Source organism: Anarhichas minor, unplaced genomic scaffold (assembly GCF_050575085.1).
Source record: "Anarhichas minor isolate MPS153535 unplaced genomic scaffold, ASM5057508v1 ptg000053l, whole genome shotgun sequence".
In the NCBI taxonomy this organism is placed as follows: domain Eukaryota; kingdom Metazoa; phylum Chordata; class Actinopteri; order Perciformes; family Anarhichadidae; genus Anarhichas; species Anarhichas minor.
Window position 1 is genome coordinate 592,913 of NW_027466499.1, and position 13,150 is coordinate 606,062.

General features: G+C 47.2%; 1 protein-coding gene across 1 annotated transcript; it reads left to right on the forward strand.

The window, feature by feature from the left end:
- The first annotated feature begins 1,115 nt into the window (after positions 1-1,115).
- Positions 1,116-4,330, forward strand: LOC142931589 (uncharacterized). Its single transcript, XM_076075584.1, has 2 exons — positions 1,116-1,261; positions 2,855-4,330. The coding sequence occupies exons 1-2, from the start codon at positions 1,240-1,242 to the stop codon at positions 4,075-4,077; spliced, it is 1,245 nt and encodes a 414-aa protein (XP_075931699.1). The 5' UTR covers positions 1,116-1,239; the 3' UTR covers positions 4,078-4,330.
- Positions 4,331-13,150: the final 8,820 nt, after the last annotated feature.

Sequence of the window (13,150 nt, forward strand, 5' to 3'; positions counted from 1 at the left end):
ATCTGTTTGTGAAACTTGTGAAGTTTTTGCCAAAAGTTGCAAATCCTTATCTTTATATAGAATGTTTATCATAGAAGTGTTAAGCCATAAAAGACAGTCATTGAATGTATTAAACTGTGAAGAATAGCCAAGGGAAAGTCAGACTTCTAGACAGACATTTGCAGGTTGTACCCGCGCGAGGGTTTTCGGAAGCCTGACGCCAGGAGGAGGCAACCGAAATTAGCCAATAGGAATTAAGATGGACAAAAGGGAGGGGATTTCAAACTGTAAGAGGAAGTGCTGGAAAGGAATTCACTCTCTTTCTTCTCGGCTCTCAGCGTGGAAACATCTGTGTTTCCAGGCTGAGTCGCGAGTGAATAGCTTTTCCGCGCGGATCATATATTATATATTCTGTTAGTAGTGTACTTCATTCTGTAATTGTATTAGCTTCAGTAGGATTAAATACTTTTTAATTGTAAACCAGTTTATGGTAGATTTATTAAGAAGCAACTCTACTGTAAAACAACAGTGGAGCGTGCTCTCCGGCCTTCTCTCGGTGGGGAAGATTTCAGCCTCCACACGTCACTCTCATGAACAATAAATAAGTTATACTGCACTATTACCACCACTTACAATTCATGCCATTGTCTATAGGTTTATGTTCACATGTGTATATATATATATATACACTTTTTCTCTCGGATATATATTTATACTTATATTGTATATAGCTGTTAAATGTTTATACCTACATCCGTTCTACTTTTTTGCTGCCCTTTTTTATTCTTTATACATATATTTTCTTGTTTATTGTAAATTGGTGTTTGTACATTGAGAGCGGAGTGGAAACCGGAGACAAATTCCATGTATGCGTAAGCATACATGGCCAATAAAGCTGATTCTGATTCTGATTCTGATTCTGATGCCTATAATACTATTTTTTTTAGTTGGGTGATTCTAAGATTTATCCAATAATTAACCAACAGTTGTTTTTTCTGCGTAGACATGATGTTATTTCTCCCGTCTCTACTTCACAGGTGATTCACAACATTACGGGTCGGGCAGAAAGTCTTCAGTTTTATTTTGAAAGCTGTCCCCGGAAGTGATAATTGGTATTTCCGCCGGTTAGCTTCTCCGTTAGCCTCTCGTGAGCAGAGAGAACCGTTAGCTGAACCTAAATAACGGCAGAACAACAACCCATCAGAGTTTAGTTCCGTAAACAGAACGGAGACGGACCGGCACCGGAAACTGCTGCACGAAATGAAGCCGAGAAGAAGAACAGGTTTGTTTTCTTTCTAATGATGCTAAGCTAACGTTAGCTGGTTAGCCGCAGCTAGCTGTCTTCAGCTCGAGTCTTTTTAATCCACAAACGTCATCATCGATCAACAGCTTCAGTTCTGAACACAAAGTGTAATAACGTAATACATGATGTGTTATTACACATTAAACCAGCAGCAGAATACTAAGTGTTGTGTTTTATAAACAAATACAATGAAGTGTACTGAAGTAGAATATTACCACTAATACTGATTTATGAAATCTTATATATATAAATATATATATTTAAAAAAACAAATTCAGGATCAGAATGTATTTATATTTTAAATGTAGCAGCAACAGTTTCAAAGTGTTTTTATGAAGTTATTAATATTCACTGGAAACAAAACGTAACATGTTTATAAAATAAATCACATTTATGTCAATGCGTGTTTGTGTGTGTGTCTGCGTGTGTGTGCGTGTAGTTGTGTCTATGTGTGTGTGTGTGTGTAGTTGTGTGTGTGTAGTTGGAGCAGCTCATCATGATAATAAATGAACGTTTAAACATTGAATAATAAAATCATCAGTAAGGAGCTGATCAATACTCTGATCTATAATCATTTACTTCCTGGTTTCAGAACCATCTAGAAACAGGAAGTCTGTCTACAGTTCAGTTTGTCCCTTCTGGGCCACAGTAGGACCAAAGAATCAGAACGAAGTCCACGATGTCCTGGTTTTATTTGTTGTCTCTTCCTTTTTATTACTGGATTCATTTATGAGGAGCAAAGGCAGAGGGATGAAGCTAAGCTAAGCTAAGCTAATGGACACAAAGTTTAAGTGACGACCGTTCTCTAAATGACTTGATGAAGCTCGATGTGACAGATTTAGTCCCAGAGCATCGCGTCATCACTGACGTTGAATCATAAATGGAGGATAAACATATCGTATCTCTATAATATATATTATATGTATAATATATATTATCTCTATAATATATATTATATATATAATATATATATAATATACCTCATATTTGTACAGAGACCAGAAACTATGTGTATAAATGTTTGTATATAAACCACATGGTACAAACAATAACTACGCTGATGTATTTAAACCTAGATGACTTATGTTGAGTGTTGATGGAGATGCTACAATGTTAGCTTAGCATAGCATCGATAGAACCAGACTCCATTCAGAAAACAAGTATTTTAAAAGTTGTTTGCTTGTTGTCTTCAGGAGAGAATTAACAAAACATGAATCATGATGTTTATTATTTCTGCATAACTTTATTGTAATTAAATCACAGTAAGATAGTTTATTTTGGGTTCATACAGTTGTAGTAAACCAGCTAACGTGTGTCTTGACAGCGTTTAGTTTCCAGGTGATACCGGCCATTACTCAGCGACGGGTTCAACTGTTTCTCTCTCACTTATATGTACGCTATCCGTCACATAAAAGGTGAAAACGCCCCCAAAAATCTTTAAAGCACTTCAGAATTATTTCCCAGGTTCTGCCAATCAATCTTAAGACAGATAGAATTCTGAGGACGTGTGAGGAGACACGATACTAACAGAGCAGCTTTTAAGATTCATATTAACGTCTGTCTGTGTCTCAGTTTTACCTTCAGATGTACGAAAAGTGGTCATCGGTGAAGAAGAGCAGCAGGAGTGGAGCTCCAGTCTGGACCAGGAGGACCCAGAGCCCCCCCACATTAAAGAGGACCAGGAGGACCCAGAGCCCCCACACATTAAAGAGGACCAGGAGGACCCAGAGCCCCCCCACATTAAAGAGGACCAGGAGGACCCAGAGCCCCCACACATTAACGAGGAACAGGAGGAACTCTGGACCAGTCAGGAGGGAGAGCAGCTTCAAGGTCTGGAGGAGGCTGATATCAAGTTCACATTCACTCCTGTGAAGAGTGAAGATGATGAAGAGGAAGCTCAGTCCTCACAACTTCATCAAAGACAAACCGAACAGATGGAAACAGAAGCTGATGGAGAGGACTGTGGAGGACCAGAACCAGGCAGGAACTCAGATCCAAGAGACTCTTCTGAGACTGAAGTCAGTGATGGGGACTGGGAGGAGACCAGAGAACCTCAGTCAGGTTTAAACTCTCTGAATAATAATGAAGTTTCTGTCAGTGAGTCCAGATGTAGTGCTGGAGAGAAACCATTTGGCTGCTCTGAGTGTGAGAAAAGATTTGGAACTAAGGCAGATCTGAACAGACACATGAGAACTCACACGGGAGAGAAACCGTTCGGCTGCTCCGTCTGTACAAAGTGTTTTGCACGGAGTACGTGTCTACAGAAACACATGAGACTCCACACAGGAGAGAAACCGTTCGGCTGCTCCCTGTGCGGTAAAGCTTTCATTGAAAGTGGATACCTGAAGATCCACATGAGGTCTCACACGGGAGAGAAACCATTCAGCTGCTCCGTCTGTAAGAAATATTTTGCCTGGAGAGGACGTTTACGGAAACACATGACAATCCACACGGGAGAGAAACCGTACGGCTGCTCTGTCTGCGAGAAGAGTTATTTGCAAAAAGCACACCTGAAGAGACACATGATAACTCACACAGGAGAGAAACCCTTTAGTTGTTCAGTGTGTGATAAAAGATTTTTGACCAAGGGACACTTGAAGAGTCACGCGATCACTCACACGGGAGAGAAGTGGTTCGGCTGCAGCGTTTGTAACAAAAGGTTCGCTTGGCGTCGACAGGTCAAGAGACATAAATGTGTCGGTCGACGGTTCTCACAGCTTCATCAGAGACAAACTGAGGAGAACAGAGAGATGGAGCCTCCAGCCAGCACACTCACATCCAGAACCAGGTCCTGATGAGGAGACTGGAGACTCTTCTGAACCTGAGACTGAAGTCAGTGATGATGATGACTGCAGTTTAAAGTCTCAGTACGACAAACACAACAACAGTTGAGCTGCTGTCAGTCAGGTTAAAGAGTTCAGCTTCTCAGCTTGTGATCTAAGATACTGGATTTAAACAATATAAGGGATTCAAAACATTTTGACATTGATATATGTATCGACCAATATTCTAATAAAATATCCTGGAAGGGTCCATTTACAATGTAAAGTCACAGGTGTAATTAAATATGTTCCAGTTAAGTCGCCCACTAAAGTTAACTTTATCAGTTACACCTGGGTTTACTGGCTGCTGGTCTCAGAGGGTCCAGTTTTAGACCCGGTTCTCACGGGGACTCGTGTAACCTGGGGACCTCTAATAATCTGTCTTAATCATGTTGGTCATCGCTGATGTGAATCTGCCTCGTTTATCTAACTCGTCAGGTGAGGATTCCTTATGACAGAGGTCATGTGACAATATGAATCATTTGGGGGTTTTGGAGTTTTATCAGCGTTTTAGGTGCAAATTCTGGCAACGGAAACACATTCAGACTGGAGACAGAGGTCTGTGTGTATAATATAATAACATGTGTCATATTAAATAATGTGTGTGTGTGTGTGTGTGTGTCAAACTGCACTAACTAGCTCATCTCAAACACGTTTTAATTGGCCAAACACCAAAAACGCATTCTGAGGTGCGTTGAACCGCCTCGACATCTCTTCTCAGACCTGGTTCTGAATTTTAGGACTTCAAAACGACGACTCGGCGAGTGTCTGTTTGCAGGAAGCCGGTTAGAACAAAAAGCTGAGGACGTTTTATTAAAGAAACTGCTGTCGCTTTAACCGGGTAAAGTCACATCGGCTCTCACTTCTGAACCTAAATCCCGTTTGTCACCTGACGGTTTGTTCTCTCTGCAGGACGGCTTCCGAGCCAAAGATTGTTCATGAGAGAGGCTTCACTCTGTCCCAACAACTTGTAACAGAGCGATACATTAATGAACTCCACATGAATCATGCGTCAATAATTTAACATATTGTAGCGACCCTTACTCAGGAAAGCTACGAGACGTTATTTTCTTGTGGTCCTTTATTTGCGGACAGTACACAGGCTACTGTGGGCCGTAGCCTACGCCAACAAACAGTCAACACTGTTAACGTTCTGTAACATCTTTAATCATCTGCTCCCGGTCATAGACTAACTCTCGTCGTCCAGGTCACAAAACACAACATCCCACCAGGCATGAGGCCTTCACTGACCTCCGTAAATGCAAGAACCAATCTTATATAACATCTTAGAACACTTTCTGTAAACACCATAACACCTAACATAACAGGTTAACATTATATGTCTTCAGTCCGTTACACTACCCTCCCCCCACAAAGTCCCTCGCCCCCGAGGGGGCAAACAAAGTCTCTCAGGTGGCCAGGGGGCCTTCGGTTCCTCTGAGGCCGCCGTTGGCCTTGGGGAGAAGGGGAAGGGGTCGAGGGGACGCTGGGCCCATGGGCAGGGGACAGGGAAGAAAGGGCTGGGCCAAGGACACCAAGTCCAGTCTGTGAAGGGCCGGGGGAGACACTGGGGTTATTGGAAAGGGTTTGGGGGGTAGTCCGGGCAGAGTCCAGGGTTCCCCGTGTCCCAAGCTCTTGTCCTGGTGGGATGGCTGTGCCCCGGTAGGGGGCCAGCCTGTCTCTGTGCAGGGCGACTTTCCTTCCTCGTGGTGGCAGCTGGACCCTGTACACTACCTCACCAAGTCTCTCCAGGACTCGGCAGGGTCCCACCCACTCACTATCTAGCTTTGGGCACCTGCCCTTCTTCCTTTGTGGGCTATACACCCAGACCAGCTCCTCGACTTCGAAATGTCGTCCTCTGACGTGCACGTCGTAGTTCCTCTTTTGCCTTGCACCTGCACTGCGCAGCTGGTTCCTCGCAAACTCGTGGGCAGACTCCAAGCGGTCCTGGAGTTTCCTAGCATAGTCGAGCCCCGGGGGACCTGCAGGTGCGTCAGGGGGTTTCCCCACCATCATCTCAGCTGGTGTCCGAATTTCTCTGCCTAGCATGAGAAGGGCAGGAGAGCAGGAAGTGGAGTCCTGTACAGCAGACCTGTAAGCCATCAGCACCAGAGGTACATGGTCGTCCCAGTCACGTTGGTGTTTAGCTGTCACTATGGCCAGCTGCTGCGCCAGAGTGCGGTTAAATCTCTCGACCAGTCCATCGCTTTGTGGATGAAGGGGTGTGGTGCGGGTCTTGTGGGAGCCCAGTTTGTCACACATGGCAGCAAAGACACGGGACTCAAAGTTTCTGCCCTGGTCTGTGTGGATGACTTCAGGGGCCCCGAATCTGCTGAACATCCCCCCCACCAGAGCATCAACTATAGTCTCCGCCTCCTGGTTTGGCAGGCAGTAAGCTTCAGGCCACTTAGTAAAATAGTCCATGGCAGTGAGGATGTAACGGTTACCTCTCTGAGTGGGGAAAAGGTCCGAGAACATCAATCCCCACCCTCTCCATGGGACACCCAGCTGGAAACTGTTGGAGCTGGGCATGAGATCTGTCCGCAGGGCCTTTCCGTGCAGTGCAGCTGTCACAGCAGCGGCAGTAGTCCTCCACATCCCGCCTATGTTGGCCCCAGTAAAACCCCTGGCGGAGGCGGCGGAGGGTCTTAGTAACCCCGAAATGACCAGATCCTGGAGCTCCATGCATCGCCTGGAGCACTGTCTCTCTCAGAGCCCTGGGCACCACCACCTGCCACTGTGTCTCTCCCGTCGCTGGCACTTTCCACCCCCTCTGCAGCACACCATCCTGCAGGCGCAGGGCTTGAAAAATTGACCAGAGTCCTTTTGTGGCTCGAGAACACAAGGCAACCTCTCCCCAAGCTGGTCGCTGCCGGGCTCCCACCCAAGTGAGCACTGGCCTTATGTCGACATCCTCTTCCTGTCTGCACCCCCACTCTGTTGCGTCCACAGCTGTCAGTCCGTGGCCTGCTGGCGTGCCCTCCGGTCCCACTGCAGCACATTTCACATCAGGTTGCAGCCTCTCTTCTTCCTGCGCCTCTCTTTTCTCACAGTAGCTGCAGCCATCAGTGCTGCAGGGACGGCGTGAAAGTGCGTCTGCGTTTCCGTGGCGTGCCCCTGGTCTGTGGACCACAGTGAAATCATACGCCTGCAGCTCCTCAATCCAGCGTGCCAGCTGGCCTTCTGGCTCTCTGAAAGACATGAGCCACACTAAGGCAGAGTGGTCGGTCCTGACTGTGAAATGGAGGCCCCCAAGGTAATATTTGAAATGTCGAATGGCACTGACCACAGCAAGCAGCTCCCGCCTTGTGACACAGTAGCGACGTTCAGCCTTGTTGAACTGTCTGCTGTGATAAGCCACCACTCTCTCTCCTTCGGGAGTCACTTGGGCCAGCACAGCCCCTGCGCCTGCATTACTGGCGTCTGTGTCGAGGATAAAAGGCAGGGTGGGGTCAGGCGGTGAGAGGATTGGGGCTTCCACAAGGGCTTTCTGCAGTGAAGTGAAAGCTGCATGGCACTCCTCTGTCCAATCAAACACCACCCCTTTTTGTAGCAGGCGGAACAGAGGTGCAGCTATGCAGGAAAACCCTCTCACAAACTTCCTGTAGTAGGAGGCCAGGCCCAGGAAGCTTTTCAGGTCCTGCACAGTGCTGGGGGTAGGCCAATCCTTCACAGTCTGCACTTTCTCATCCATGGTGCTGACACCACCGCCCCCAAGCTTGTGCCCCAGAAATGTGACCTCTCGTTGCATGAAGGAGCATTTCTGTGGGTGCAGTTTTAGACCTGCTGCTGCCACCCTCTCCAGCACCCGCCTCAGGGCCTTGAGAGACGCCTGGAATGATTCACCATGCACCAGTATGTCGTCCAGGTACACAACACACTCCTGCCGAGGGATACCAGCGAGTACCCTGTCCATTAGTCTCTCAAACGTGGCAGGGGCATTGCAGAGGCCAAACGGAAGGACTTTAAACTGCCACAAACCCCCATTAGTGATGAAGGCAGTTTTGGCCCGAGCTTCAGGGCCTAGGGGGACCTGCCAATACCCGCTCCGCAGGTCCAAAGAGGAGTACCAGGATGACCCTGCCACTGTTTCAAGGGCCTCGTCGATGCGTGGCAGGGGGTAGGAGTCCTTTTTGGTCACTTTGTTGAGGGGTCTGAAGTCCACACAGAAACGCCACTTCTCCTTCTGCTTTTTGGGGACCATGACGACCGGGGCGGCCCAGGGGCTGGTGGAAGGCTCAATGATCCCAGCTCGCCGCATCTCTTGCAGGGCTTTGTCTGCCGCAGCCTGCCTGGCCAGTGGGAGGCGTCGAGGTCTCATCCTGATTGGCTGTGCATCTCCCGTTTCGATGTTATGCTGGATGAGATCTGTGCCGCCCACATCGTCCTCCGACAGTGAAAAGCAGTCCTTGAACTCAAGTAGAAGTTGCCACAGCAGACTTTGTTCACTCGGAGTCAGACCATCACAGTTTTTCTGCCAGACCTCCTTCACTGCAAAGACCCTTTCGCTGTCGTCAGGTGGGGAGGTGTTTGTCACCTGTGTGTGTGAACCTGCAGCTGGCCAGACAGTGGTTGGAGGTGGGTGCAGCTCGACAGTTGGCAGGGTAGAGGGCGGCGTAGGTGGCTCGTTTGAAGGCATGCTGCTGGTAGCAGCAGAGTTTGTTGTCTCAGCTGTTAGTGTGATAATGGTGTGGGTTGTGACACAGCCAGGCCGGGGTGGCTGTCGCCACATCTGGATGACATGGCCATCGGGAAAAGTGAGAGTTCCTCTCTTTGTGTTTATGACATTCGCTCCTCGTCGATCTTCATTTGACAAGACTCTCGTTGTTTCCTTCAGTCTTATTAGTGCCCCAATTGCTGGGTCTTCTCTCTGAGCCTTGGCCAGCTCATCATGGTTAATAGTAGGCAGATGTCCTATCCCATGAGGCTCTGGGTCTTGTGCAAGATTGAGAGCGGCCACATAAGCAATGTCTTGTTCCTCTGCAGCCTGACTACCTTCCCACGTTGCAAATACAGTTTCCTTGGACAATTCTTCAGTGCATTCTGTCACATACCTGTCAAAGTCCAGTGGTAGACGGGAGAGGGTGTCAGCATCAACATTGCTCTTCCCTGGTCGGTATCTGATATCAAATCGGAAGTCTGCAAGTTCACCTACCCATCTGTGACCAACGGCGTTTAGTTTGGCTGTGCTCATGACGTATGTTAGTGGGTTATTGTCTGTGTAGATTGTGAAGTGGGGAGCATAAAACAGATAGTCCCTAAATTTCTCACAAACAGCCCATTTCAAAGCGAGGAACTCAAGCTTGCCAGAGTGAAGCCTGTAGTTCTTCTCAGCCGGAGACAAAGTCCTTGAACCATAGGCGATGACTCTCAGTCTTCCTTCCTGGCGCTGGTAGAGCACTGCACCTAACCCTTGCTCTGAGGCATCAGTGTGTACGGTAAAGGGCAGGTCAAAGTCAGGATATGCTAGTACAGGTGGGTTGGTAAGCGTGTTAATGAGCTGGTGGAGGATACCTTGGTGCTCTATTGTCCACTGGACTGGGGACCTTGATGAGAGCTGGGCACCTTTCCCTCTCTTCAGTATCCTCGTTGAGTTTTCTGCTGTACTTCCTTTTACCTGCAGCAATTCATAAATGGGCTTGGCGATGCGGGAGAAGTCTTGGATGTATGTCCGATAATAACTGAGGAATCCCAGTAGCTTCCTGACATCTCCTACCGTGTTGGGTGTCTTCTCCCTCAAAGCTAAGACAGCATCCAGGTCCTTTGGGTCTATCCGTACTCCCTCTGCAGAGACCAGCCTTCCCACATACCTGACTTCATGCTTGAATAGATCACATTTTGTTGGTCTGAGCTTCACACCATGCTGCTGCAGAGCTCTCAGGACCCGCCTTACCCCCTCAATGTGATCTTCAAAGGATTTGCCATAACAAAGGACATCGTCCAGGTAGGGAATACAGCATTCATCCCGCAGGCTGTCAAGCATTTCCTCCATGCTTCTCTGAAAGGCAGCTGGAGCATTTGAGAGGCCAAATGGGATCCTCACCCATTCATATAGACCCCAGGGTGTGACAAATGCTGTCATGTGACGGGACCCCTCAGCGATGTAGCCCTGGTGATAGGCCTTTCCTTGGTCCAGAATGGTGAACCAGCTGTGACCTCCAAGGGTGTTAATTAGGTCTTGAATGCGAGGTAAGGGGTGTCGGTCTGGCACAGTCTTTTGATTGAGTAGTCTGTAGTCAATGCACAGTCTGAGTGTTCCATCTTTCTTTCTAACACAGACCACTGGAGCAGCATATGGTGATTTTGACTTTACTATCCATCCCTTAGCAAGCAGAACCTGTACATATTCCTTGACCTCCTTGTAGAGTGGCTTAGGAATAGATACATGAGTTCGCTGGACAGGAATATCATCCTTAAGGTTGATGCTCATTTGGAGACTGGGGATGCATCCGATGTCATCATCGTCCTTTGCAAAAGCTCCAGATTCTTCGTACAGCATTTGATTGACTTCTTTCTGTTGTTCCTCTGTTAGATGGCTTATGTCAACAGGAGGGTGCCACAGTGGGATTGAGTTGCCATTGTTTAACCGAGTGGCTGGTGCAGAGTCGGTACCATGTACTAGGTTTTCATGTTTCTTGTGACTCTCTGGCTCTGCTTCTTCTATTATTTCCTCAACAAGCTCAATACTGCCAATAACTGTCTTGCTGGGCAGTATCACATCCTGCTCTGTGTGGTTCCCTATAGGCACTTCAACATAGGGCCTGTCAGACTGACGGATTTCCACCAGCCCCACACCCATGTCTAGTCTCTCTAAAGGTAAGCTGTTGAATTTGGGTTCAAATAACACCAATGAGCCAGAGAAATGAAAATTGTCTGGGATTTGACATTTGACATAGGCAACTTCTCCAGGACGGATGATAGCCCCTTTCAGACCGACCTTCACAGTAGTATATTCTTCCTCTGGCTTTTGGGTTTGCACAAAACTCACAATTGCTTCAGCTTTGACACTGTCAATTTCCATGGCTCCAGCGATGAGATTTGTGAGGATAGACAGGACTTTGGGTCTGCTTTGTTGCCCCATGATGAGCTCTTGAATTACATTAAATCCAATCAATGGCCTTTCTATCTTTAAACGACTCACTAGGAACGGCACTCGAATAGACAGGTCTGGGTCATTGTTGCCTTGTAAGTTGACTATTACCTCAATCCATCCGTCGTAGGGTATTTCGTCTCCTGTGATGGCTAGCACATCCAGTTCCTTGTCAATGAGTTCACTGAGAGGTCGAATATCTTGACAGGGTAAGTATTTCTCTTTCCAGGTACGATCAAGGATACTCACATTTGCTCCAGTGTCTAACAGAACGGTGACAGCATAGCCAGCCATGCTGCATCTTAGCAGGGATCTGCGTCCTATGAGTGGAGCTACTTTGTCTGTGACTGGCTGTGTGTTGTTGGACAGCTGAGGGGAAATGACTGAACTGACATCGTCAGTTTTGGACGCCAGAACATCATTGCAGTGGGACTTGGTCTCGAATGCGGTCACAGATCGTCCCTCTTCCATGACCGAGGCCCGTTTCCCGACGGCTTTGGTTTCTTCAGGCAACCTACAGCACGGTGACCTTCACCTCCACAAGCGAAACAGTGGCTACAGTTAGGTAGACCGTGTTCTACACACTGAGGGCATCCAAAAGGTCTTTTTTTTTTCTGTGACATAGCTTTGTCAGTGGGGTACTTATACACAGGTGAGTATGGCTGTTCAGGTGCCTGAGTTGGTGTTCTAAGTTGTTTCAGTGACTCTATGATCTGGTTTAAGGCCTCTACCTGAGCCGATAGTCTCTGAATTGTCTTGTCTTTATTTTCAGTTTCAGTACTCTTATCACCTTTGTTTGTCTTTTCCGGTTCAGCATGAGTACTGTGAGCCTGAGTCACTTTGCAGATGGAGCTGCGACCCAGTCTGCGCTTCCTTTCACTTTCTTCATTGGTAGTTCTGATTACTTGCCTCAGTAGGGATTCATCAGACACGGTGGAGTCAGACAGAAGAGGTTTTAGATCTCGCCTCACATCCTCATGTTTCTCACCCAGACCTTGGTAGATGGTGTTAAGGAACACACACTGTACTGTGGATGCATCATACTTAACCACAGAGTTAGATTGTCTGGATGTGAACATTATCTTCTGCTTTAGTCCAATTGTCCTGTATAAAAACTGCTGAGGTGTCTCATGTTCATGTTGTTTTGCACACATCAGTTCTTGAAACAGCTCTGTGCTGCCCCTCTCACCAAGATGAGATTGGAGGAAACTTTTCAGCTCTGTGACAGTCATTTCTTCTTTGTTTGTGAGCATATCTCTGAAGTTTCCAGGTTTGATTACACGCAGGACTCCTCTGATGATCTCATTCTCTGTGTGTCGCTCCCTCAGTCCCTCATCTACTTGTTTGCAGATACTGTTATAGCTCATATCTGATGCAGTGTCCCCGATCTGCCCTCCATGTATTTTAAATTCCCTACGCTGTAGCAGTGGGAGATCCCTTAAGGCTATCATAGTTTCACCTGCATGGGTGGGCTGTTCTGTTCCGAACTGAGGTATGTAGTGAGGTGAGTGATCAATGTGTAGCCTACTGGTTTGGGTGGGCTGTTTCTCGGTGTTGGAGTTAGGTAAGCACGGGGGTGAGTGGACTGTGTTTAGCCTACTGGGCTGATTACAGTCCCTGAAACTAGGCAGCTGCTTGTCTGCAGTGTGTGTGGTCAGTGGGACATTTAACTGGAGGAGTTTGTTGTAAATCTCCTCATAACTGGACAGCAACTTCTGCATATCAAGCTCATTGGTATCAATATTAGCAGTGGCTGTATCAGTTTGTGTGTGTGCCCCATGTGTGTCAGTGTTCACTCCAGTCACTTCATTTAGCATTAATCCAGAATACTCATTAGCTGTAGCTCTGTCAGTGTGCAATAAATGCATCATGGTCGGTGTGTTAATCTTCACCTCAGTATTCAACTGTTGAGTCTCTGGACTCTCGCTATTGTTATGGTCCCACTCTGAAATCACA

Bases quoted from the DNA above. Each gene is read 5' to 3' on its own strand.
- LOC142931589 (XM_076075584.1), top strand. From the start codon at position 1,240: ATGAAGCCGAGAAGAAGAACAG. The intron at 1,262-2,854 runs GTTTGTTTTCTT...TCTGTGTCTCAG, and splicing joins GAAGCCGAGAAGAAGAACAG to TTTTACCTTCAGATGTACGA.